General features: G+C 37.5%; 1 protein-coding gene across 4 annotated transcripts in view; it reads right to left on the bottom strand.

The window, feature by feature from the left end:
- The window catches only part of LOC139463997 (zinc finger protein GLI4-like), a 142,911-nt gene that overhangs the window by 46,373 nt on the left and 69,785 nt on the right, over positions 1–26,753 (bottom strand). Inside the window, exon 1 of one of the 4 annotated variants that reach the window (XM_071245487.1) lies at positions 8,085–9,071. The exons of the other annotated variants lie outside the window; for them this stretch is intronic. Within the exon in view, the coding sequence (XP_071101588.1) occupies positions 8,085–8,109 (25 nt within the window). The 5' untranslated portion in view covers positions 8,110–9,071. Of the gene's footprint in view, positions 1–8,084; positions 9,072–26,753 lie in introns of those variants that run through there. 4 annotated transcript variants of the gene reach the window in all.

The following is a 26,753-nucleotide window of genomic DNA, read 5'->3' as shown; positions in this document are numbered from 1 at the left end:
CTCCAGTAAGCCAATGTGTTACATCAACGGATTGTAAGTTAGCCCTATATATACGAGGGTAGTCCTGTTTTCAATTATGATATAAAATAGGTACCTGGGATTCTTATGGGAAAATTTTTGAGCTCACTAAGTAGTCTAGGGGATTAGTATATTCAAATCTCAAAGTATAGTCTCAAATAACTCAAATCCTGTCTGCCCCACCTAAAGCCACTTATTTGATTGTTTCACAGATTTATTCCAGCTTTTCAATGTCAATTATTTATTTTTTTGAAAGTCATTCTGCCGTGGAGTTAAAACTGCAGGTGGCCTCTTGAATCACTGATAGTGATGTAGACATGGAAATTATTAATAAAAGTATATATTGTAAAAGAGGGTCTTTATTACTAGCAGGAGACATAATAATAATAATATAAAAAATTATGTTTAAGTTATTTCTTAGACCGGCTGCTTTTCAGTAGGCACGGCGGGCCCATGAAATAAAAAATATGTAGCTTAAGCAAAGATAAGTGGAAGGCCAAGATAAGTTATACTTTCCAGCCTGTGTTGAAATATGACATGGTCTGAGAAATGGGGTACATGAACTGACTGAGGGATCTACACTGTTCCATGGGGGACACAGGAAAGAAGGGCATTATTTGACAAGCCTTGCATGGTCTAGAGAAGGTCCGATGAAGACACCACCAAGAACTTCTTCATACGATGCAATATCTGTGGTACCATTCAAGAGGTGCTACCTACTTGCTAACAACATACGCCAATGCTACACCTGACAAACTAGAACTCTCTGTACTTGATGTCATGGTACCAGATGCCAACCACATGGTAGAGGCTAAACACTAATATGTACTGTAGGTCACATGTAGCATCCATTAGTGACATCTGTGCTTGGCTCTGACATCAGAGACTTGTACATGTGCCATAACAACACTTATACTATTGGCAGTGCTACTTATTTATACATAGAGCTACACTACTTATTACCCAAAGGGGTAGCCCAGTAGGTAAGCATTGTTTAGTCATGAAGAAAACAGAGATCTGGTGTCCTCTATCCCTGTGATATATGGCTGCAATGTCGCTATAAGTGTCACAAACGCCATACTCACTCAATATTTACCCAAACAATATATAGTTTTTATCCCCATACCGGTATTGTCCACATTTTATGCCTACAGTGTTGAGTGAGTGAGGATTAACGCCGCTTTTAACAGTATTCCAGTTATATCACAGCGTATCAGCTTCATGTGGTAGGAAAGCCCGAAGTGATGCAGGTCTCAGATGTTTACCACTTTGGTGAAACCCACAAGCACGGGTATGGTGCTGACAAACCTAAAAACATAATCAGGGCGAATCGGGATTCGAACCCACAATCAGAGGTTTCTGGCATGCCCAAGGGACGCAACTCTGCACAGCAAATGGCGGCGCCTTAGATGACTGGGCCACCCGTGCCCCGCCTACAGTGTAAATTAATTGTGCTTCAGTATAGGTAAACCGGTCATCATCTTCATTTCAAAGCAGGCTTTTGCTGATGTACCACAAAGTGCTGTATTTCAAAAAAAGAAAATGTTATAAAACTGACCTACCTACCCTTCGGTTTGAGCTGAAATAGGAGACACATTTTTTGGCCCAACAAAGCCTTCTCCAACACAGCTGTACAGTAACTGAATACTACCTCAGAATGCATCTTGATCAATCTGACACCACATTTTTGAAGTTGTGGAAGAGATGAGATGAAGGCCATCGAACTAGTTTATAAATTCCGATATATCTGAAATGTTTGTTTTGGAACAATATTATTGCTGTTGATTCCACCCACAACTGCAGGTAGTTAATGCTGATTGATGTCAGACAACTGAAGAGCAAGTTAGATTATGTTATCTAAGTTTCAGAAACAACCAAGTCATTGTTCTCACAGATGCTATCACTAGTTTTCTGGAAGATATTATCTCAACTGAAGACAGACGGTCAGTCTTAGATTACAAGTCTGTTTGGGAAAATGAACAACGACTAAATAACAAGGATGGATTTAGATGTTTTCTTTTTCACCATTTCATCGTAAACATGGTGTCAACACAATGCCTCTGCTAAAAGAGAAACCATCTTGCAGAAGAGCAAAATCTTTTCAGGAAAATAATTTTTGCTATTTTAAAACGTCTTGTACATGTTGTTATAACCAAAATGCATTTTCGGCTCACAAACTGTTAAAATCGTGATTGTGTCTTTCAAAGAAATCATAAAAAAGGATATCAGTTTCTACTTTTAGATCTGTATATACCTTTTTAAAGAGAAATTGTTTGAGAAATAGTTTGTTAAAGACAAAATGTATGCCATTTCCGTTCCCACTCGAATCTCTCTGTTGAGTTATTTGTTTCATGTGAAGAAAATAGGTTCTGAATGTACTCATGACGACAAACCCTGGTACACGTGTAAATGTCCTACTTAGTGTCTCACACTGTTGGTGTCAGAAGCATACATAATGGCGGCAGTGGTAATCATGTCCACAGATACAACATGTTAGTCAGAAGTGCTTGATGAATATCACAGGCTTTTCTCTGATGGCACCAGTGGCCCAATTCTTGTCACTCATCAGGTTTCATGGCATTGTAAGTCACCTTTGTCAGTGCTGAATGAAAAACTATAATCTTGTTCACACCACTCATACCACTAATGTCCAAATATGTTGCCAGTTCTTGTATTGGTAACCTTGTTGTCAAACTATGTCTACTTGTAAACTCCTACTGTTTTCCTTTCTGATGGTACCAATTTTAACCTTGTTCATCATTGCCCTTGTAGTCCTGCACCATGACCGTGGAATATATTTATTTTATGAAAAAATAATAATCTAGAAATGCATACAAAAGCAAGTCTAGCCAGCTCAAGCTAGCTCTATTCTGAAATCAGCATAGGGAATTTTTTTTATTTTTAGAGTCAAGAAGGATATTGTGTAATATAAGATTTCAGAGACTAAATGTTAGTCTATTGCCCTTGTTGTTTGTTGATTAACGCTGCACTCAGCATTATTCCAGCAAGATGATGGCACTCTGTAAATCCAGACAATCCAGTGACTGCCATTATGAGCATTTATCTACGCAATTAGGATGACATGCATCTACCAATTCTGCAAGCCTGACCACCTGATCCTGTTGCTTGCCTCTTATGACAAGGATAGTCAGATTTTATGGCAAGCATGGGTTGCTAAAGACCCATTCTTATTGCCCAATAATGGTGTCATGAGTGTTATAGGAAAGTCTTGCATCTTGTGGCACCATTGTAACCTTACTTCTTGTCTGGGTAAAATAATGCTGTCAAACATCTTGTTAACCAGGGTAGACGCCACTGGTCATGTCCAACTAATCCACCGAAAATTTCTGACCATGGTACATCACAAAACTATAGTCACAAGTCTCGGACTAAAGGTCGTGTCTGTCACACTAAACACTATAACTTTCAAATGGCAGCAGCACTGGTAACATTGACAGCAGGTATAATACTATCAGTCCTACCTGCCCAACAGTAAGTGACATCTTCTTTACATTACATCTTAGTGGCACAAATGTGTTCAAAAAAAAATTTGGAATCTCGGTAATCTATTTTACAGTGGACTAATAGCACTATTGGCTAGACATTCAAGTAGTTGGTGTTTCCAAAACCTCAAGGGGATCCATCATGTCTCCCAAAGCACGTCCGATAATGTTTCAAACATCGGTACAGCTCCACATAAAGAAAAATGTCTACCAAATAACCTACCTCCTGATGATATCATTGTCAATCCCCACATTTCACTATGCTATTCTGTCTGATTATGTTACACAACTCACAAGAACACTACAAAAGCAAGATATCATAATAGAAGTTATTATACAAGTATGTGTGTCATACTGATTTTACAACTCACAAAAACACTACAAAAGCAAGATATCTTAATAGAAATTATTATACGAGTATGTGTGACATACTGATTTTACAACTCACAAGAACACTACAAAAGCAAGATATCATAATAGAAATTATTATACGAGTATGTGTGTCATACTGATTTTACAAAACGAGAGTCAGAATTCTTGTAATTCCCGAGGGAGATATGTATTTTGCGATAAATAGAACTTATCTTATCTTATGTTATTTTATCTTACAAAAGCAAGATACCATACCAATATGTTTTAAGTATTGTTTCAAATATTGATGAACACAAACTCATCTAAAGTCCCAACTGTTGTCACTTTTACAAAGTGTCTTGAGGAACATGTTTTTTTATAATTTAGTCTGTGGGAATAATATTAAATATTACAACACCCTCCAAAATTATCAAGGAACTGATATTTAACATTACACCCCATCAAATGCCATGTAATACTCATAATGATTGAAGAGTTTTGTTTCAGATCATCTGTAATACCATAGCCTTGACTGTCACCCCGATTCACATTTTGCACACATGCTTCAATCATAGCATTAACATAGGTAGCTGTCCAGGTGGAATTTCTTTATTACAATGTTTGGTTTTGCAGTCAATTATCTCCTCCAGGTAGTCAGTAGAACCAAGACAAGGTGATGATGTTGTATATATCCAATGGCTTCTTAGTTATCTTATCACATGTTAACAAGCCTGTGATAGGCATTAATGCAATAAGTGCCACTGAACGGAGCATAAGTGAGCATTAACGACACAAACAAAAGATTATGTGGAACACCCACGTTGATGTCGGTACCCATGTGCATGCCAGACTCGGCCAAAACATTGCTGCAATTATGAGCATTGCATGTTCATAGATACATGCTCCCTGCTTAAAACCCAGGTCATGCCTGTAGTTATATTGACTTTTCAATTTACTTGTCCGGGAATTAGCTGAAACATGCTTTTGTCTTGATGATATTGATTTTTAATAACTGATTATTTTCCACTTTTCCTTTTTTTAAAATATATTTTTTTGTATGAAAACAGTCACTAGGTAAAAAATATAAAATGTCAGCGTATAACCATTTTTGATTATCCGACCAAACAGATTCCATTGGGTGTCAAAGGCAAAATAGTAGTATAAATTATATGAATGGATTGTTGATCAGTGATGACACCAGGTGTTCACGAAAAGGGATAAAATGAGTATGTCTCTTTTCCATGTGTGTCTTTTACTAGTCAAGAAGTATTTCAATGCGAGTTTGAAATGTTTGATAATTAAGATAATATATTTATTCAGATCAAAACATTTTGGCTTGGCGTATTAACCGATTTTTGTGGCTTCATTTCCTTAATAAGACAATTTTATTAAATCTTATGAATTTATTAAGATTTCAGGTAAAGTACTTGTGGACATTTAAAGGCAAATAATAAATGAAGAAACAGCAAAGGTAAAGTTGTGTTACATTTTGCAGTTACAGCTTTGCCTCTCATGTAAACATATAGCGTCATTGCCAGAGAATTATCAATCTTGTTTATCGTTGGGAATGAAAGGCAAAATAGAGGAGAAAATGATATGAATGGATCACTGAAAATTAGTGATGACAACGGAATCCAAAGAAATTAACCAAGGAAAAATCCTTTGCATGTGATCAAAATTTGCCTGCATGTTCTCACCATCATAACGCTGTTTCTTTTACAATATCTCTCAAATCAGAAAAATTTACTCCAATTTTGAGATTTAAATGTTGCAATAAATAGACTTGTTAAGATTTGATCTGGTGATAAACTGACACTTAAGTCTCTTTTACGGATGCCCTCTTACCAATAACCATGAAGCATAACAAGCATGGAGGAAAGGAGGATATTATACACAAATTATGAGCATACACATTACAGTTGGAGCATGATGCTAATATGGTCAACATTACACTGATAACTGGTTTCTACAAAAGAAAGAAAGTTCACATTTGGAAATGGGATTTGACCAAAACATTACAAATTATACTAGGCTGAAGAAACTATGATACTCATCGAATACCCATTTCTTGTTTGCTTCATTTTTAGCCACCATCAAACATGGGTGAATACTTTCTTTAGCCACCATCAAACATGGGTGTATACTTTCTTTAGCCACCATCAAACATGGGTGAATACTTTCTTTAGCCACCATCAAACATGGGTGAATACTTTCTTTAGGCACCATCAAACATGGGTGAATACTTTCTTTAGCCACCATCAAACATGGGTGAATACTTTCTTTAGGCACCATCAAACATGGGTGAATACTTTCTTTAGCCACCATCAAACATGGGTGTATACTTTCTTTAGCCACCATCAAACATGGGTGAATACTTTCTTTAGGCACCATCAAACATGGGTGAATACTTTCTTTAGCCACCATCAAACATGGGTGAATACTTTCTTTAGCCACCATCAAACATGGGTGAATACTTTCTTTAGCCACCATCAAACATGGGTGAATACTTTCTTTAGCCACCATCAAACATGGGTGAATACTTTCTTTAGGCACCATCAAACATGGGTGTATACTTTCTTTAGCCACCATCAAACATGGGTGTATACTTTCTTTAGCCACCATCAAACATGGGTGAATACTTTCTTTAGGCACCATCAAACATGGGTGAATACTTTCTTTAGCCACCATCAAACATGGGTGAATACTTTCTTTAGGCACCATCAAACATGGGTGAATACTTTCTTTAGCCACCATCAAACATGGGTGTATACTTTCTTTAGCCACCATCAAACATGGGTGAATACTTTCTTTAGGCACCATCAAACATGGGTGAATACTTTCTTTAGCCACCATCAAACATGGGTGAATACTTTCTTTAGCCACCATCAAACATGGGTGAATACTTTCTTTAGCCACCATCAAACATGGGTGAATACTTTCTTTAGGCACCATCAAACATGGGTGTATACTTTCTTTAGGCACCATCAAACATGGGTGAATACTTTCTTTAGGCACCATCAAACATGGGTGAATACTTTCTTTAGCCACCATCAAACATGGGTGTATACTTTCTTTAGCCACCATCAAACATGGGCGTATAGTTTCTTTAGCCACCATCAAACATGGGTGTATACTTTCTTTAGCCACCATCAAACATGGGTGAATACTTTCTTTAGGCACCATCAAACATGGGTGAATACTTTCTTTAGCCACCATCAAACATGGGTGAATACTTTCTTTAGCCACCATCAAACATGGGTGAATACTTTCTTTAGGCACCATCAAACATGGGTGTATACTTTCTTTAGGCACCATCAAACATGGGTGAATACTTTCTTTAGGCACCATCAAACATGGGTGAATACTTTCTTTAGGCACCATCAAACATGGGTGAATACTTTCTTTAGGCACCATCAAACATGGGTGAATACTTTCTTTAGCCACCATCAAACATGGGTGAATACTTTCTTTAGCCACCATCAAACATGGGTGAATACTTTCTTTAGCCACCATCAAACATGGGTGAATACTTTCTTTAGCCACCATCAAACATGGGTGAATACTTTCTTTAGCCACCATCAAACATGGGTGAATACTTTCTTTGCCCAGCTGTTTATCAGAACAATCTGAAATATCCGTATTCAGTCACAAGGTTTTAATGTTAAAGATTTCTAAAACTTTTGTCTTACTTAGTATGTGGGAAAAAGACTTCAGAATTGCTTCAGGTAACAAATTTAAAAAAACCTCAATATTTTCATATCCTGCACGGTAGACATGCTTGCCTTCAAGATAATATTAATCGATAATAACAGTTCAACCCTTCAAGGCAGCTATAAAACCTGATAAAATATACATAATTCAAAATACTTAATCAAACAACTCACTTCTAATAGACCAAAAACAACTTAAATTTTAAAATTTGAGTTGATCTCAATTTTACTTACTTAGTCTATATTTAGTTTAATTTATTGTTAAACAAATGCTTTTTCCACTTCAAACAGAAAATCAAAATATGGTAACGATAGGACTTTTACACACAAGGTAATGAATAAATGAAATTTACTGACAAAAATATCCTAATGGATGCAACATTTTCCATAACAAATCTTTCTTGAAAGGGGCCTGTTTTCCATCAATGAAGTATTATAATAGAAGGTTGTGTTCCATTACAAGTCTGAAGCAAAGGCTGCATGGGACATTTGCGATACGTACCTAATGGCAGGTGAATGTCAGACATTAATCCATTGTACTCCTGATCAATCCATCGTGAGAGAGGAAAGTAAGATATTATGGGTGGTCCTTGTGCCTGAGTCACACTTGTAGACTTGGAAGGCAGTCGGAATTAGTGGCAGATAGTATATGTGTTGTTGGTATACCAACTCCAAGTATAGTTGTATCCTTGATGAATTAGAGGAACACTTGATGATTTCACCACACTTGTACTGATTGGTAATCAAGAGCTGATAAACTGGACATTTGCTCCTTCAAAATGGGGATTTTTCTCACTTGAAATCTTCAGTTGGGTTTTTTCTTGAATTAAAGGTATGATATATATGATGTATTGCTGATAATGTTCTGGTTAACTGTTTGTCATCTGTGCTGCAAACTGTCGGAATGTGGTAAGTAGTCATGAAATTGAGGTTTCACTCAAACCTCCAAATTTTTCAGACAAACTGATAGCTCTTACATAGATCTCAATTCTTCAAAACCTATTATGTATTTGTGTTTATGGTAAATTCACGGCTATATATCTGCCGATATGCATGCAGAAGCAATAATCTTCTTCAGAAGTAAAAACTAGGCAGCAAAATGTTGTATCGTATCCGCAGGATTGAGTTTGCTTTTACCGCCGTCAACTCCTGTCATTCCCTTTTCACATTGCGAAGAGGAGACACTATCCACAGAAATCCTAAAATGCAGCAAAACTGCAATCCATGAAATCGCGGTCAACTTCTAACATCACAGAAACAATACGGTATCCAGAAATCACACCGAAACCATCACAGCTTCCATTTCACTTTCAGGTGAAAAACCTTGTTGTAAGCGTGAAATTCAGGTCTACAAACACCATTTGGATAATCATACAGAATATACAGATCACATAATCCACAAAAATCACAACAAAGAGTAGAAAACTCCACAAAAAGGAGGGAAAAGCACACAGTGTGTGTGCATCCACATGCTAGAACTCAATGGAGTTACACACTGAGTGAATGGTGTGCTAACTTTTGGGGGGCCGAGCTTGCTTATACCACCCAAGTGAAAATTGCCTGTACCTTGTCCTGAGCTGACAGACGGCCACGGAATCTGATCTATCCAACTCGCTGTATCAGTGGGCAAACCTTGCTCTCTCAACCAATCACAAGTTATCACAAACATAGAATAAGTTGTATTTTACGCTGAGGGACCACCCACCTCACACAAACAAATAGGGTCGTGTTGTCAACACTCGAACAGCCCAGGGTTGGTAGCTGACTTTTCAAACCCTGTTCTTTTGCTCACAGATGCATCATGTTGAGGAACATCAGAGCAGCACTCTATAGGTTTGTCACAGAGATAATAAGCTGGGTAAGGTCAATAGACTGAGAGGATACCACCCCCATATAACACCCATGGTGGGATTACAGCCCGTACGACTAGGTCCTGTCTATACTTCTAGTTCATCTTTGTATGCTCTCCTGATATGACACTGTTGTGAATGAAATGAAGTGGCGTTAGAGAATATTATACAAATTAAATGAGATAAGTTGTACAGAGAGCATGCTTGTGAATAGTACTTGAGAGAATTGAGGTAAATTTGCCAACAGAGGCTTGCGAAATCTTTATTACTTTGGGTGTTCTCTTGCTGGTGATTATGCATGTCACTTTCAATTAGATCTCACTTAAAGGGACTGTCGGTTGCGCCCCTGTATGGCTGAGAAATGAAAGAATACTATCTCGGTATGTGAGGAATATAAAGACAGTGTTGTATTTGAATCTTTTCACAAGTTGCAGTTACTGTAGCTCTTATTGGGTGTGTGAACATCAAACAAACCATATCAAATATACAATATGTCATAGCAGACGTATATGTTAATCAGTTCCACCTTCAATTTGATTGAATCTGAAGACGACAACCACAGGGTAATGAGATAGGTCAAGGTCCTGAATTACTACAGGTCATCGACGAAACAAACCCCATCTTAAGGATGATTTTTCATTTTCATTCTAAAAGATTTGAAAAAGTTTGTTTATAGAAAATATGTGAAACGCACATAGGGGATCATGAAAAAAAACTTTGACAAGCATTTGTTGGAGCAGACACCCCACATTACATCCATTTGTGAATCATGTTTGTTTAGTACAGTCATAGACAAGAACATCTCACCAACCACACTCATAATAACAGTCCCAAAGAACACAGGTTTAGACCATTAAGTCAATGTTAATGTCTTAAATAATGCCTCGTGAGAGTTATGTCCCTTGATGTGCAACAAACAGTTCTGCATCAAGCCCTCATTTGTGGTCAACCATTATTGCCGTGGAGCTTGTACCTGGCCCATTATATGGCTGTTGTGTCTCGCTAGGCCATTACACAAGTGTCTAGAACCACAGCAATAAGGTTTGCATGACTAATCAAAGTAGTTACTTCTGATATATCTAAATATTTGGAAGGGCAAACATGCTTCAGTCACGCCTTATTTTACTTGATTTATACATTCATTCCCGAAAAATGGGGTTATACAGTTAAATATTTTTCTTGTATTTTTCTTGATTCTAAAGAATGAGATATAAAACCTCTTTAACCCTGGGCCTAGTCTGTCTTACAGACCCTGATACATTTATATCAACTACAGCCCATGCAAGTCTATAATGTTTGGCAAGTCTAGATTACTGCAGTATCTGAAAATGAAGAGAATCACTGGGCTCCCTTTTTATTAGATTTTTTACTGAACAACTGTTTTTTTCTGTATGATATGTTCATTTCAGAGACTATATGTTAGTCTACCCTGGGCCTTAAATCAAGTTATCCACATGTAGCAGAGTGCAGAGTCATCCCATAGATGACAGACAGCCTTATACCTTGTCAGCTTGGTGATGGGGTATGGGGTTTACCTCTTTAGTCATGTGGGCAAGGTTTTTGGATCAGGTCTGTGGTTCGAATCCCATGTACACAGTTAAAAAAGAGTGGCGATCATAGTGCATCATAGTAATGACTTACAATTACTGTACTTGCCATAATAAGTGCCCTGGTTCTTAGACGATTGACATGGCTGGGGTGGAGGGCACTTATTGATACCATACAAAAAGTACATTTGTTTTCAGAGAACGAGCAGCAGTGAACAAATTTAATTTAAACATCTGTCAAACTAAAAAAATTGGATAATAGTTACTAGGCAATAATATATCCAATGATGCTGTTTTTCATATACATGTGAGTGAGTGAGTGAGTGAGTGAGTGAGTGAGTGAGTGAGTGAGTGAGTGAGTGAGTGAGTGAGTGAGTGAGTGAGTATGGTTTTATGCTGCTCTTAGCAATATTCCAGCAATATCATGATGGTTGACACCAGAAATGGTCATATACATAAGAAAATGTAGTGGGAGTTTATGGTTCTGTATAATACATAGTCAAAAAGGGAAATAAAGTTTCACTAAATGGATAGATGTATTGACAATTGTTTTAGCATTTGGACAATTTCTAAATGTGCTTGGATATGTCAGGATGATGATCTGAAAAAATAGAATTCTCTTCCTGACTTACATGAGGCTAAGTCATGAGCTTTCAGTGATTGTACATATTACTACTTGAAGATATACATCACCGGCAGAAATAGCACATCTGTTTTATCTTACATTGATGCAATTTCAAGATCTAGACATATTTACAATTTATCAATGCTTAATATTTATATATTCAATTTCAGTATTTACATTGATGCGATTTCAAGATCAAGACATATTTATAATTTATCAATGCTTAATACTTATATACTCAATTTCAGTATTTGCAGCCATTGACGTTCCATTTTACAATCTTGTTTAGTTGAACTGATGAGTTTCGTTTGGAAATCTATTTGTTCACCGGGAGTTCTAATTTTTGGATTAAAAAAAATAAGTTTTAGTTGTTTTCTTCTTATGTACATATCAATTAACAAGTTCAAATCTATTTATTCAGATTTATTGAACATAATTATTAATGACAAACTGTTTGGTAAAGGATCAACAGATGCACAGGGTTGCTTTTAACATATGAAATGCAGATAATATTTCCCATTGCTGTTTTCTGACAATACTGAAAGTATGTTTCAACAAATTTCAGGTAGACACAAATGCATGGTTGTGAAAATGGTGGATTTCACCAGCTATAGATCAATCAATGTTTGTCTGGGCCCTCTGCTGCCACTGCTACAATCTGGTCTGGAGAAGCGGATTGTGGGTCATCGGTAATTGTACTTGCCGAGACGGATGAACTTTCCTCCAACTATAAATACCTCTTGCCAGAATGGAAATCTTAATACACTGTAGCTCCAGAACGTGAAAACATCAAATTATTGTTAATGGACAATCAGTTATCCGCTAAGCTTTATCATTTCTCTGAAATCTAAAAGCACAAAATCTCTTGAAAGGAAGTACTTAAACAGAAACCTTTACACAACTGCAAATTGCTCCTGTATTTAATGTATATCAAATTAACTCACATTTTGAAACAATTACAGGAATAAACAATTATGCCTAGAAAGATTTGGTGGGTCTGGCAAAACAGCTCTTTACTTTACATCACAATAACATGTGCATATGCGTAATATGCCAAATCACACCCCAAAGCATGCTCAAATTGCTGTATCATTACCCCGGTGGATCAGTGTGCACTTGATTTTCATTCTCAGCTCCCTGGGAGTTATACAATCCAAAATGCTAGAAGGTTAACAGTCCTTACCATCTCATTCTACCGGGTACCCATCAACTGCTGGGTGACCAGTAGCATATTTCGATTGTCAATTGCCTCAGGAAACACAACATGTGCTTCTTTGTGGGGCGGGACCGAAACCCCATAAATGTCAAGCTGCCGAACACTATCACCCATCCACCTGCTCTCCGCGACCAATGTTGCTAAACACTATCACCCATGCACCTAGTCTCCGCGACTAATGTTGCTAAACACTATCACCCATCCACCTACTCTCCGCGACCAATGTTGCTAAGCTTCACCAGATTTGTGACCTGTACACAGGACCATGTGCCACCACCCATATAAATGATTCATTTACTTCATCATAAATCACAGTCTGTTTCACCAATATAGGCTAGATATATTGACAAGTTTTATGCATAGAAGATACCTCCCAACTTAAAATTATTATTAATAATAATAATAATAATAATAATAATAATAATAACAAGTATTTGTCACAGAGTGACGAAATATCCCCCGCCTGTACACCATAGTACCAAATATGAAGACAATCCAGCAATTAGTTCTTGAGATATTGTGGCAACACCGTTTTCCAACTCCAAAAACAGATTTGCCTGCTGTGACCTTGAAAATGGGGTCAAGGTCACCAAATCTGACAGGTGTATGCGGTGTCTGTATATACACTATAGTTCCAAATATGAAGACAATCCAGCGATTAGTTCTTGAGATATCGCGGCAACACTGTTTTCTAACTCCAAAAGCAGATTTGCCTGCTGTGACCTTGAAAATGGGATCAAGGTCACCAAAACCGACTGGTGTCTGCGGAGTCTGTATATACACCATAGTTCCAAATATGAAGACAATCCAGCGTTTAGTTCTTGAGATATCGCGGCAACACCGTTTTCCAACTCTAAAAGCAGATTTGTCTGCTGTGACCTTGAAAATGGGATCAAGGTCACCAAAACCGACTGGTGTCTGCGGAGTCTGTATATACACCATAGTTCCAAATATGAAGACAATCCAGTGTTTAGTTCTTGAGATATCGCGGCAACACCGTTTTCCAACTCCAAAAGCAGATATGCCTGCTGTGACCTTGAAAATGGGGTCAAGGTCACCAAAACCGACTGGTGTCTGCGGAGTCTGTATATACACCATAGTTCCAAATATGAAGACATTCCAGAGATTAGTTCTTGAGATATTGCGGCAACACCGTTTTCCAACTCCAAAAGCAGATATGCCTGCTGTGACCTTGAAAATGGGGTCAAGGTTACCAAAACCGACTGGTGTCTGCGGAGTCTGTATATACACCATAGTTCCAAATATGAAGACAATCCAGTGTTTAGTTCTTGAGATATCGCGGCAACAAACAGGTGGGACGTACAGACGGACGTACGGACGGACGTACGGACGGTCGTGAATACTATATCCCCCGCTTCGCGCTTTCGCGCGGCGGGGGATAATAATAATAATAGCAAATCAGGAGCACGAGGCCAGAGCTAGACATATAATGTCCATCTTTGTCACAGTTGTAAAAAATAACTAACTGCAAAGTTATGTTCATGTGAATAAACATACTCACCGACAAAAGAAACGCAAATACCATACATGTTGGTTTATATACGAAGAATTACTCATATTCAAGATATATTAAGATTGGTTCGATGTACAAACGAACATACTATTATGTTGTGTGAACCGACGCTCACAAATGCATCAGATGTGACATCATAAATCCATGACTCGAGATGCACCATTTGTTTTGTGCAGGATTCGCGTGTAAAGTGTAAATCATGTGAATATCCTGATAAGAATAAAGACACTCTGTGGTAACACTTGACTGATTGTTAGTTTGCCAGTAAGTGGTACACATTGGAAACATATATCTTCTTAACGTACATACTTCTCTATATGTTTCTATGGTTTGCCTTTCTTTTGGAGGTGAGTATATATTGTATTGTATTGCAACTGTGTATAACTCAGTTATACTTCTGACCTAATCTACATGATTCACACCGAATTGTCACATGTGCTTGCAAAGCAAGCATCAGGGACACTGTAAAACATCCCAGAACAAATCAATCTCTATTGGAAGCAGAAGGATTATGTTTAACTGCAGTAGTACTGCGTTGGTTTAATAGGATTGACAAATGTACTTCACACTTTTTGCTAGCTAGGGAATCTGTTTACACCAAATAATGAGAAAACAGGGGATCACTGGAAATGTCCATGAGGTGTCTGAGTAGCGGATGACGATCACAGACCTACTGTGGGAGGTAGGATCGCGTCTGATGAAACAATCGAAAATCTTTTGTAATGGATGAACCTGGGAAATAAATCAGCATTAGAAAAAAGAATCTTTAAAGTACAACACAACCCTTCAAACGACATGTGACCGACTAACAATCTGAATACCGATGTTAATTTCCCCAAACGGACTTTCCTCCTAACCGATCTGACACATAATCCTTCTGCCTGTCGTCAGGTTACATCAAACTGGTCCTCAAAACACTCCCTGGCCATAAACACGCATAATTTCAAAGAAAAGCATCTCAATACTCTATAATAAAAACAAAATCTTTACCTCTTTAAAATTTGTCACAAGACCTTCAGAAAGCCTAGATGGGTGAAAAATAAGTGCCCGAAATTCCTACAGTATTCCAAATGCCAACTGGTTCACTTCACCCTGGAGACAATAGGAGAGTGGTAATGTTGGAGCCAGTCTCTACTGGCCTACTTGTCTGGGTTCTGAAGCAGGTAATCATGGCCAGATGGCTGAGGACTGCAACTTGTTCAGGCTGTTTTTCTAACCCTATATTTTCCTGGGGCAGTTTGCCATTAGCAGTAGGACAAGGCCTGTATTTTCACATAATGCTCCCATAAGATGACCTCCATATAGGTTGATAGGAACCCTATGGACATGGTAGACACAGACGCAGGCGGTGGGGAAAACTGAATAATAACATTGTAAGTGGACAGTCAGCTTATTGTCTGTTGCCTCTGACATAAATCTCATATCAAACTCCAGTATCTCATGACTGAGAAACCTGGTTAGTCAGGACTCCATTAAACAGGAACCTGATAATCACAGTAAGGGATGACTGTATGTATACACAAGTCTTTCATAAGCATTTAGAAGCCGGAAGAACATGAGCCTTGAATGGATAACAACTTGTTCACCTGGTGAAGTGGCCAGAAGTAGCAATGAGCTTAAGCAATCCAAAGACATGTTCATGTTCACATCATGTTTGTTTGTTTGTTGCTTAAAGCCACACTCAGCAATATTCCAGCTATATGATGGTGGCCTGTATATAAGCAAGTCTGGACCAGACCATCCCCTGATTGACATCATGAGCATCGATCTTCACAATTTGGATACAATGACATGCATCATCGGAGTCAGCAAGCCTGACCACCCAATCCCGTTCGTGGACTTTTACGAGTCTTCACATGAACAAAGGGACATCAACCTGAACCAGGGTTCATACATGGGAATGGTACCTGGTTCACATCATTTATCAGACTTGTTATCACCATAGTAGTACCAAGGCGACAAGGCGACCAAGCACCAAACGGCAACTGACTGAGAATGATGAGGGAAAAAAAAACCATCTATATTTTCTTAATAAGTTTCCTATAAATACATTTTTCATGAAGCATATACCGAAAACACCAGATGCAATTCTGACAGAAATTGTGCATGCTTCCCTGTTTCTGATCAAATCGTGCCGAGAAAACACCCAAACCCATTCCTGATACTAATTATTTGCTCTGCAAAAATTCAACCTCTGTAATCAAATCAGTCTGAAGTAGCCCCTGCATTCAGCACTCAATGATTGGTTGCAAGGCAAATAAATACCCACACCCCCCAACCCTCAAACAGCCCCGCCTCCCTATCCCATCATGCTCCAGTGTGCCACGAAACTTGTGCAGCAGTACTCCAGAACATTATTTCAACCCTTCCCCACTTCCTGTATATTTAACAGCCCATTAAAAGCCTAGTAAGGCACAAACTGTTTAGGTATGTAAGATGATACACTTGTGGTTCACTGACTGCCTGAAGACTTCTTAGAGTATTCATATGTTTATTTTCCTGCTGTTTGGCTGACAAATGCTTCTACTTTCCAGGAAAGCCTTATGCTATGATTGCTATGCTTGGCTGATGAGAAAAATAAATATTACCGAAATCAAACTCTTAACATATCGCTCGGATGTAATATTGGGAGAATTATCTGGAGGCAGTTTATAGGAAAAACACAACAGCATATGCGGAAAGTGTGGACATGTATACGGTAGGTTTAGAGGTGTTTATCGTCCACAACGGAGTCGGTGAAACCCCAAAGATGAAAATGACAGGAATATATAGACTTTGATAGACTGGGAAATCAATTTGTCAAATATACAGGTGCAATATAACTTGTTTATTGCAAAACCTATCTCAAGTGTTGAGATGATTTACTGATAACACTGGAACTTAATGTCGTTGATGTGCCAGGAGATATTCCTCCATGATAGACTGCTTCCACCGTTTCAGCCATTTTACACAATTTTAGACATTTTGGTTTCCTGTTTTTCCTATTCTCAAGTCGTTAACACAGAATTGGGCATTACTCACAGTTAACATGTAGGTTAAACTGTTTGACTCTTGTTAAAACATATCAAACAAACAATACTGTTTGTACACACATATATGGTATGTATGGAAGACACATCCCTTTGATAGATGATATTACTTGAAAAGATATTGTTCTTATTTCGGTGAACACTACAAGCAGACTTGAAAAACAAGTAAACAACTAAATTTCTTCCTTATCCATGATTCCCCCTGATGAGGTACGAGCGAGGATATAAGGAGCACCTCGCCCAAGTTATTGGCCTGTCAATTGTCATTTCAATAACAATATCAACAAAATGGCTCACAAAAAGTCTCAGAGGAAAAGAGACATCATATGAAAAAGCTTTAGGTTAAGTAGACTGTCCTGGGAATTTCAATTTCAAAACAACATGAACAAGAAGGCTCTCCAAAATATCTGATAACTCTTTCCCCCATCTGAACTTTTACACTTTCACATAAATATCTGATCTCACACCTACTTCCCAAATCCAACAGTGAAAATGCCCCTTGCTCAAAATTCTATGAAGCTCTTCAAACAAAATTTAGAAATATATTTCTCATTGAAAGTGACCACATAATCACTGATAGCTCCCACAAATGTAGGCATCTAGGACTTGTTAAAGATAAATTTGAACTTAAGAAATATGTTACAGCTGAAAAATGTAAAGATCATAGATTAGCTTTAACTAAACTAAGACTCAGTTGCCATAATCTGGAGAATGAAAGAGGCAGATACACTAGTACTAACACGCCTGTCGACCAGAGAATAGGTAAATTATGTAACTTAAACAAGATAGAAGACAAAAAACACTTCCTTTTGTACTGTCCAAATTATCGTTACGAAAGACAGTTACTTATTTGAACACTAGATTTATTAAACTGCCAAAATGATAGTAAAATCTTTGCAGGTATCCTAAACCCCTGCCCTGAAAAAGCAAAATATGTTTCACATATTATCTCTGACATGTTTATATTAAAAGAACCTATCTTAACCTCATCTAGATTATGACCTTAAATCTTTACTTCAACTATTGTGCCTTATCAATATAGTATCTACATTATTAAAGTGTACGCTGCCAGCCACCTCATGATATACATGTATATAAATGTTTATACACTATGAAAGAAAATAATATGTCATATCTCTCTATATAATGTTCATTATGTATATCTACCTCTCATGTCTATAGTTATATTTATTCCCAAATGTAGATAGTTTCTACCCTGCCCTACAAGGGTGTTCTGTACAATCAAAATTCTTGATTCTTGATTCTTAAATGCTTGTATTTAAAACAAAAATATATTTTCAAAACAACTGAGACATCTTTAAAGCAGCCATGAAGTCATTATCTTCCCTTCCAAGACCTAGCAGTGTATGGAGATAGTTTCCTATTTCAGTGTACAATTTGTATGGAGGACATAAATCTGGAGAGGAACCAGCTTAGATGAAAATCTAGGGCAGGAAAGAAATATATAAACAAGTCAACTGACAAAAGAACACAAAGCAAAAACTTTATCTAGTGAAATTATATACTCAGTACTGTTCCAGCCCAAGATGCCACTGCCTATAGTCCCTACATCACCTAGAGAATAATACTTATATTCCACACTATATCATATAACCACTTCAAGCAATAAATTGGGATAGTGACCACTAACAACTTGTTCACACAAAGTAACCCCACTATCTACCAACTACCTACAATCACTCTGGGACATCTAGAAACTCGGACTTATCCCACATCAAGTTTCCCTACCCAATGTTCCATGAATTTATTCTGTTGCCCCGGCACTCATTATATCATCCAACTCAGACCTATCTAGACTAACATAAAGTCTGGAAAATCTTTATTAAACAATCCACTTCTCTCCTCCAAATGACTTTTTTCTTGATGCTGATTAGAGCTGATGAGATGAGATGTTTTTTCACAATCTAGACTGGACATATATTCCACAGGGATGATGCAGGCCAAGGACCTATCTCACGCCAAGTTCCCCAACCCACCCTTCCATGCATTTATTGTGTAGCCCTGGCTTCGCCAAGTTTTTTCAGCCATCACTCTCAAACACGTGTTTCCCCACTGCACTCGACTTCACCAACTGAACCTCCATAGGAAATACATTTGGGAGCTGCCAAAACTGCGACTTTATTTTGCCACAAAATGTCAAAGCCTCTGATGTATGAGATGAGAGCTGACTGCACACCGATCTCAGTACACTCAAGTAATTACGTTCATGTGTGCCGATGAAGAGAATTTAACCAATCTTGTCAAAAATAAATTACATAAGAAAGCTAATCATGACTGACATAAATTTGAAATCCTTGTCATTCCAATAAATCAAGCACATGTTTCGGGAATGTCACCTTAGCTAATATCTTGAGAAATAAGCACTGTTCAAAAACTTATGAACATCCTCTGAGTTGATGATATGCACTACTAACTGGAGCCTGAGTGAGTGAGTGAGTGAGTGAGTGAGTGAGTGAGTGAGTGAGTGAGTGAGTGAGTGAGTGAGTGAGTGAGTGAGTGAGTGAGTGAGTGAGTGAGTGAGAGTTTACACTGCTTGTGACAAGATTCAGGCAATATCATGGCAGGGAACACCAGAAATGCTGTGCCCATGTTGGGAATCAACCCCAGGCTTTCGGCATGGCAAACGAACGGTTAAACCACTTGACTACCCCACCATCCCAGGTACGTCTGTAACTGCTTTCACTTTCCGCTATCTTTTTTAACTTGTGACTTGAACAATTAGGTGAAATCGTGAAAAGATCACATCTTTCAAATAGAGTTTTATTAATCTTAATATGTCATTTAATTCCTAAATATCTTTAAATAAAATAATAATATAAACTGCCAGGCAAAAAAAGGTATACACTTGAAAATTGGATTTGAACAAATCTTTACAAATGTTACTGGGCTGAAAACAGTCAATGAAACACTACAAACATAAGGTCGAAAACAAATCTATTTTACCCGTATGAAATACATCACCTTTGAAAAACCATTTCTTGTTCGTTTCATTTTTAGCCTGCAAACATGGGTATATACTTTACTTTGGTCAGCAGTTTATATGTAAAATGTTCAGGAAGAAGATATCAAAGGAATATTACAAAATATCATTGCAATAGTTAATCCAAGATAATGAATAGCTTACTTCATAAATATAAATTATCACTGATTCCATCAGTGTCAATACACAGTGGGGGCTCTTATTATTGTGAGTGAGTAAGTTTGGTTTAACGCCGCTTTTAACAGTTTTCCAGTTATATCACGGCATGTCAGCTTAATGTGGGAGGAAAGCCCGAAGTGATGCAAGTCTCAGACGTTTACCACTTCGGTGAAACCCACGAGCACGGGTATGATGCTGACAAACCTAGAAACATAATCGGGGCGAACCGGGATTCGAACCCACAATCATAGGTTTCTGGCGTGCCCAAGGGACGCAACTCTGCACAGCGAATCGCGGCGTCTTAGACGACTGGGCGACCCGTGCCCCCCTTATTATTATGAGAGCTGCAGGGATAAAGTAACTACTCAAAGATTACAAGTGGTTTCATTGTACTATTGGATCAGATCATAATCAACTTTTTAAAAATATACAATACAGTACTATGTATCTTCCAGAAAAAAAGGATGTCGAAGAGCCAATGAATATCATCATTTAAATTTAAATTTCTGTCTTAAAAGATTTTCAATCTTCTTGACAATTAAATCATAATCAATCATATTCTGTTTTGAGGTAACCAATCTATTATGAGATAATCTACCCTTGGACCATGAGAGTATTGAGATAAACTAACACAGATCAGTGGGATACGTGATGTGTACCAGAGGGTGCCAGCAGACTTTATTAATCAACTTCAGTCTGAGATAACAAAATAAAAGCATACAGTTGAAAATGGAACATCAGTTTTGAAGAAACAGCGTAGAAGCAGGTTATTGACCTGATGGTGAAGGAGAAGGTGACAGTGGAACACATTCTACCCATCTCTACATATCTAAACTGCAGTGATGTGGACAATATTCCCTCCAGCGGTATCAAACACTCACTGGAGACAGTACTCATTGTTTATCTCATAAGCATGTATTATGAAAAATCTCTGACTTTGACATCAATCACTGTACAAAATATCATGGCAGATACTTAAAGGCAGTTGGAAATATTTCTAAATATATATTTTCTTAAATATGTTTACTCTGGTGAAGCTACAGCATTTGTTTTGTTTATTTGTTTGTTTTTTGTCTAATGCAGCATTCAACGATATTCCAGCTATATGACAGTGGCCTGTAAACAATCGAGTACAGGTCAAACATTCCAGTGATTCATATAATGAGCAATGGGCTCCATGAATTTGTTCAAATGCAGTTTCTTTTCTCAAATGTCTGATGCTAATTTGGGTTGAAAATATGGAGAGCGCTATAAAATATATAAGGCGATCGATGTTTGGCAGAATTACGTATAACATGTACTTCATCACGTGAAGAAAGAAAGATTGTCTCCATCTGTAGGTACTTAGGGACAATAACATTATGTGGCAGGTCGGGATGAAAATCTAATAGTTATTTTACAGTGGCCTCATACCTCATTCACTGGATGTAATTTCAATTAATGCAAGAAGTGCACGAGGCCATTTAACAAAATTGCCAAGGCAAAATCCTCATTGGCGGAATACCAATCTCAAAAGAACAAGACTAAAAGAAAGCAGGGCCAAATAATATCCCCGACTTTGGCTCGAAACAAGAAAAAAAGCAATATTTCTCAGAAAATCTGCTTATCGAAATCAAACTGCACCTTTCCTATTGGTACAGAAACTGTACCCCCAATTGGAAAGGAATCCATGAAGTAGTTTAAGGTTATAGGTCGCACAAATGTTGAAGTAAAACAATATTCTAGGTTCGAAAAATGAATAAAATCATATTCTTTTCACATATCAAAATCCAACTTTGCAAGGCACCTCTTCTATTAGTATGGAAACTGTTCCCTAAATTTGAAAAGAATCCATGCAGTAGTTTTCAAATTATACGTCGCACAAATGTTTCAGTAAAACTTTTGAAGTAAAAGAATTAAAAATAGCTGGGTTTTTTTTATCGGTGGTATAAAGACAATAAAAAGACAATATGTTTCCAAGTTCCCAGTTACAGATATTACAGAGTTACAGATATTTCATTGCATCTGAATCTTTATATGTAAATTTACTAATGCAATGTCTGTTTGTTAACTGTAAGTATATATTAGCCGTATGACTGATCAATATTGATACATGTCCTACGAAACAAGAGACCTGAAATAGAATCCACTCTCTTATTCTATTGATGCTATAATTCATACGCTTCACCACTGTGATAAGTTGGAAAAAATCTTCTCCATCTTTGCAACATTCCCTGTGAGGTGGAAATACTGCGATAGCATCAGCAATATACTGAACAGCTTTTCTCCATAGCCACCGAGGTGTTACAAACTCCATACCCTGTCATAAAGAGGTGTGAAGTTCACAATGAGTCACATGATTTCTTTGTCATCTCATGTCATCTTGATAGATGTGGCCTCGTTAAAGGCCATAATTAAATGCCATCCAGAAATTCTGAGAAAATTGCAAGGATAAAGCCCTAGTTAAGTTTTGAACAAGGTCATACACTTCGTTTCCATGGCAATATATTCAAGTTTACTGCAAAAAACGAGTCCCATTTAGGAGTAAAGTTCTGAAATTACTCTCATCATATTTCAAAGAGGTTTTAATGGGGTACGTTTGATAATCAGATTTAAAGGTGTGGCCTATGACATGCATCCTCTTAATCATAAACTAATTGACGTGTATAATTTTCTTTGCATTAGCACAAAAATATTCCATAATATGATGATGGATAGCTCAACTGCTTTAGGGGGCAACACAGAAGACGATGCATTCACTGACATCTATTGATATAATAACAATGAAACTGATGTTATATATTAACTCATTTCTATTTGAGGGGCAGTTGGGTAGGCTAGAGGTTAAAGCATTCGCTCATCATGGCGAAGATTTGGGTTTGTTTCCCCAATACGGGTACAATGTGTGAAGCCCATTTCTTATGTCCTTTGCCATTATATTGCTGGACTATTGCTAAAAGCAGTGTAAAGGCACTCACTCACTCATTCATATTTGACAATGAACATTAAAGGCCACTCTCACAAACCCACTTTACCGCTTTTAAATAGGACATAATATAGATATATTCCTAATTACATCGCACCTCTTGCTGGGATCCCTATCCACACATCAACATTTGTTTATGACAACAGTTTCAAGCCAACACAGCAACCATTACAACATAACAAAGCACAGAAAGATTGCTATCAAAGTAATAAAACCAGAATATAGAAATTTCTTGGCAATAAAACTACAAGACGAAAGTAGTCGATGCAAAAAACAGTACAAAAGATGAAACATATAAGACCGTAAAGCTTGAATGATTTAATTCGAAGTAAAGGTATAAGTGAGACCAGACCTCCATGAAAAGAAGTCGTGTCAGTGAACTCTGGTGTACCGGAGTATATCTATCTGTGCTGCAATATTTCATAACTTCAAAGTTCTTCATAGGTGTTGTTAACAAACTTCTTTGCCGTCCCTGGATCCATTCAAAGCCTTAGCCCCTGCAAATGCCAGTACCTGACAGAGAGATGCTCTCTCACACAGTAGGACAAGCCTATCAGTTTCATCTTCCTTCCAGTGTCACATCCATAAACTATCATCTCAGTGATATCATCAAATACCTCATCCCGACTGTAACTTATTATACACCATTAAATGTACATTGAATAGGGATGGTAGGAATATAGGGGTGTCTTAAGATGTATATACCATAGATAGTGTAAAAAGTGGGAATAATATATGTATAATCTCTTGAACGACTTAGAAGGAGACCGTAAAGTTTATAGATGTATGTGTATCAACCAGAGTAAACCTTTTTTAGTTCCGCAATAAATATGTATGTACCGTATTCGACGTAATAAGCGCCCCGATCTAATAAGCGCCCACGGTGATATTTGTTAATATATTGGCTAGTGAACAATCCCAATTAGCACCCCTTCCGATTGATCAATGTACATAAGACTTATTTTTTCGTGTATAATATGCACTTGTGTGTTATAAGCACCATTAATTATGGGCAATTAAATTCTGGAAAAATATATCTGTCGTATATAAACATTTCAGGCTGTCAGCATAAACCGCGACATTTAACTTTCAACTCTGTTTTTTTCCACCAAAATACTATTCTAATAAGAGCCGCCTATTTCTAATTTTGAGAGCGCCCTGGGTGCTTATTACGTTGAATCCGGTATATTATACAATAGTTAACTAAACGTTATGGGGTATGTGACATAATGTACAACTACTGAATGACAGTACAAATTGTTATTCATCAATGCATGCAATGAAAAGAGAATGCTATAGCTCTATTTCAAAGAGATGTGTTAATAGACCTATATATTTTTGACCACATATGAAGTGGACATTACAGACTAACAGTCTATGAAATCTTTTATTAAACAATGCTCTACTCTAAAAACAATTTCCAATGCTGATTGTGGTATAGACCCAGCAAGACTTGCTTTTTTATAACCTATACAGATTTTGGTTTAATTTTTTTTACATATTTTCCAGTCCTTGTGCAGTACTTTAAGTATAATATATGCATATCTTACTATAATAGTGTATGAACTTTCACATGGTGTAAAGTGAGTTGATGGTTATGCTGGTGTATAACAGCTATATCAGATCAACCTGCTGTATAATCAGACGTGGACCAGACAAACCAGTGATTGATAATGTGAGCAACACATGATCAACGTGTACCTTCATCATAAGCATTATGATGTTTATATTAACTCTTCTGGCTATTTACATAAGTCACATTTTTTAAGGTGCGATTTTTTAAAGACAATGGAATACCAATTTTGTGTGTTGTAATAAGTTTACATCTGTGCTGAATTTGGAAAAACATATATAATACACATGGACACATTCTCATTTGCAATTTTTTTTCTAATTGTATTTTGGTTTGAATTTAACATTTTAAAAGGTATCTTTAGGGCTTTAGGGCTTTAACATGTCAAAATCAAACATTTTGATATCAATATTATATATTTATGCATCTTGGCACATTTGTAATACAAAAAATATGTTAACATGTTTTGTTTTTCTTGAAGATGACATTAATACATGAATGTCTTGATAGATCTTACAGAGGAGCGTGAGATAAAGTCATCTCTGCAAGAGACCAGTGCAGACCAAGGCGCCATTTGGATATAGACAAAACAGAGGTGATGAGCCGTGAAGACAAACACGTCTGTTAACTCCCTGACATCAGATTCTAGTGCAATTAACCAAATGCATGTATCTGCCCAATCACAGCAATGGCTTTCTAATGCAATTTGTTTGGTATCATTTCATTGGTTGAGTGAGGGCATTGTGCTGACTCCTGCAATCCTGGGTGTTATCATCACAGAATACATGTAATTCATCACACCGCACGCAGATGTAATATCTCAGTTTACACATTCACAAATTGTGACACGGCATATGCAACACTTCACACAATCAAAAAGTCATGCAGCAGCCCCTCACAATACCGGGCAACATATACAGGGAGCTAACTGTCAGCCAAGGTGCACGACACACATTTGATAATGTCACTTCACGTAAGAGCCATTTAGTTTGAAAATATTCAGCAAAAGCTTGAAAAGTTCTTTTTCACAAAATTTGATCGTTAAAACATTTTCCTCATTTTAAAAAAACCCAAACTGTCATGGTATTTGATTTGAATGGGCTACCTTGTGCCAAGATCACAGAACATGAGTGTATGAAAAGAAGTTTTGAATGGGCAGGTGGGCAGCTGAGCACTCACTATATATACCCCACGCTTGTTTGACAAGGAACAGATACAGAGCTTCCAATAAGTCTCGACTCCCTAAAATCCGCGTATATTGCCTTCAATTGAATTGAAAATGCATACATTCCCCCGAACCCACTGAATACAAGCCACTGGCAAACTCGCTTGAACAAACTGTTACAAAATCCCCCTTCCCAACCACCCCATTCAATAGGGCACGAATTGCGATTGTGTTCACGGGCCATGCTCGCGAACAAGTGATCTTGTTTGCGCGTCTGTTCTGAAAACAGCCAGCAGGAATACGTCATGTTGAAGCCTCATACTGAACAATCAGGGGAAACTATCGCATGTTGTAAGGGCCTGCTCCCGTCAACAGCTCCCCAGAGGTTATAGGTCATGGTGGCAGGTAGCTAGGACACTTCTCTCGTATCCATTTCACTAAACCGTGCAAATGCCCTTGGATGGGACGCACCGATTTGCACGCATATTTAGATAAACTCCCATGGCT

The sequence above is a fragment of the Haliotis cracherodii genome, unplaced genomic scaffold (assembly GCF_022045235.1).
Source record: "Haliotis cracherodii isolate W230 unplaced genomic scaffold, xgHalCrac1.p SCAF_16, whole genome shotgun sequence".
In the NCBI taxonomy this organism is placed as follows: Eukaryota; Metazoa; Mollusca; class Gastropoda; order Lepetellida; family Haliotidae; genus Haliotis; species Haliotis cracherodii.
Note: the sequence above shows the minus strand (reverse complement) of the source record. Positions and strands in the feature narration are given on the sequence as shown.